Source organism: Penaeus monodon, chromosome 29, assembly GCF_015228065.2.
Source record: "Penaeus monodon isolate SGIC_2016 chromosome 29, NSTDA_Pmon_1, whole genome shotgun sequence".
NCBI classification, from domain to species: Eukaryota; Metazoa; Arthropoda; class Malacostraca; order Decapoda; family Penaeidae; genus Penaeus; species Penaeus monodon.
Window position 1 is genome coordinate 20,162,509 of NC_051414.1, and position 961 is coordinate 20,163,469.

General features: G+C 51.8%; 2 protein-coding genes across 2 annotated transcripts in view; one reads left to right on the forward strand and one right to left on the reverse strand.

Moving 5' to 3' along the window:
- The window catches only part of LOC119592001 (homeobox protein Hox-B3-like), a gene marked incomplete at its 3' end in the record, with an annotated part of 958 nt that extends 481 nt beyond the window's left edge, over positions 1 to 477 (reverse strand). The window contains 1 exon segment of the mRNA XM_037940773.1: positions 256 to 477. Coding sequence (XP_037796701.1) covers positions 256 to 351 — 96 coding nt within the window.
- The window catches only part of LOC119591999 (mitogen-activated protein kinase kinase kinase 4-like), a gene marked incomplete in the record, with an annotated part of 37,888 nt that overhangs the window by 30,272 nt on the left and 6,655 nt on the right, over positions 1 to 961 (forward strand).

Sequence of the window (961 nt, forward strand, 5' to 3'; positions counted from 1 at the left end):
TTTTGAAAGTAACATTTCAGTTTCTAAGCCTAGAGCCTAATTGTCTCATCTCGCTTTCTTTCGTGTGCGAGTTGTTCAAACATGTCGCTTAAGGTTTTTGTCAAGTGTCTGTTCAAGTGGTGTTCGGCCGCCTCATTTCTGCGTCTGAACATGACCTTCAGTGTGTTTAGAGTGAGTGCTCTTAATCTCACGCTTTCAATGTTATTATCCGGACGTTGAACGTGTCTGTGCAGATGTGTGTAGTGTGTGGCTCACCGGAGGAGGTCTGATAAGCGGGCGCGTGTCCCTGCCCTGGCCGCCTACGAGCCCAGCCAGCATGAGCAATACCGCCCAGGCCGCCCACGCCCCCATGGCGAGTGATTCACACTGATGCCACGAAGTTCACGATTCCGTTTAGGTTGCCTGGTGCCACCTCGGCTCTCGCGCTCACGTCCTGGCACCCCGCTGTCCCCGAGTGCTGCCTGGCGTCGCCTTTACCTGCCGGAGAAAGCAGCTGTGAGCGCCGCGAGGGCTAGCCAGATCATCACAGGGAACCAGAACTTCAGGGGAGTGCCTAAAAGTACGCAACTTCAGGACTCAACATTTTCTGCCCACACTTAAACAAACGATCGTCACGTTCACAGGAAAAAACACACGAGTTTTCAGGGCACTCTTAATGATTGCAATGGTCGGTTATAAACCCATGTAGTTACTGCTTCTAAATAACACATCATCTCTCCATTCAGGTTTGACTGAATTACTGAAAATCGTCGAGAAAGTAGACAATTCTGCGAAAACTGAGCAAAAAAAATCCACCCTCCGCCAAGAACTCTCCTTTTGGTTTTACCCAACAAAGGTCTGTTACACTTAATGAACGAATCGCGAAAGGGCGTCCGAGCGAGGGTTCCGTACATGGCTGGCGACGGGTGTCCACAGCACGACGCGAGGGGAAGGTGTGGGCCCAGGAGCGGACGCTGGGGAC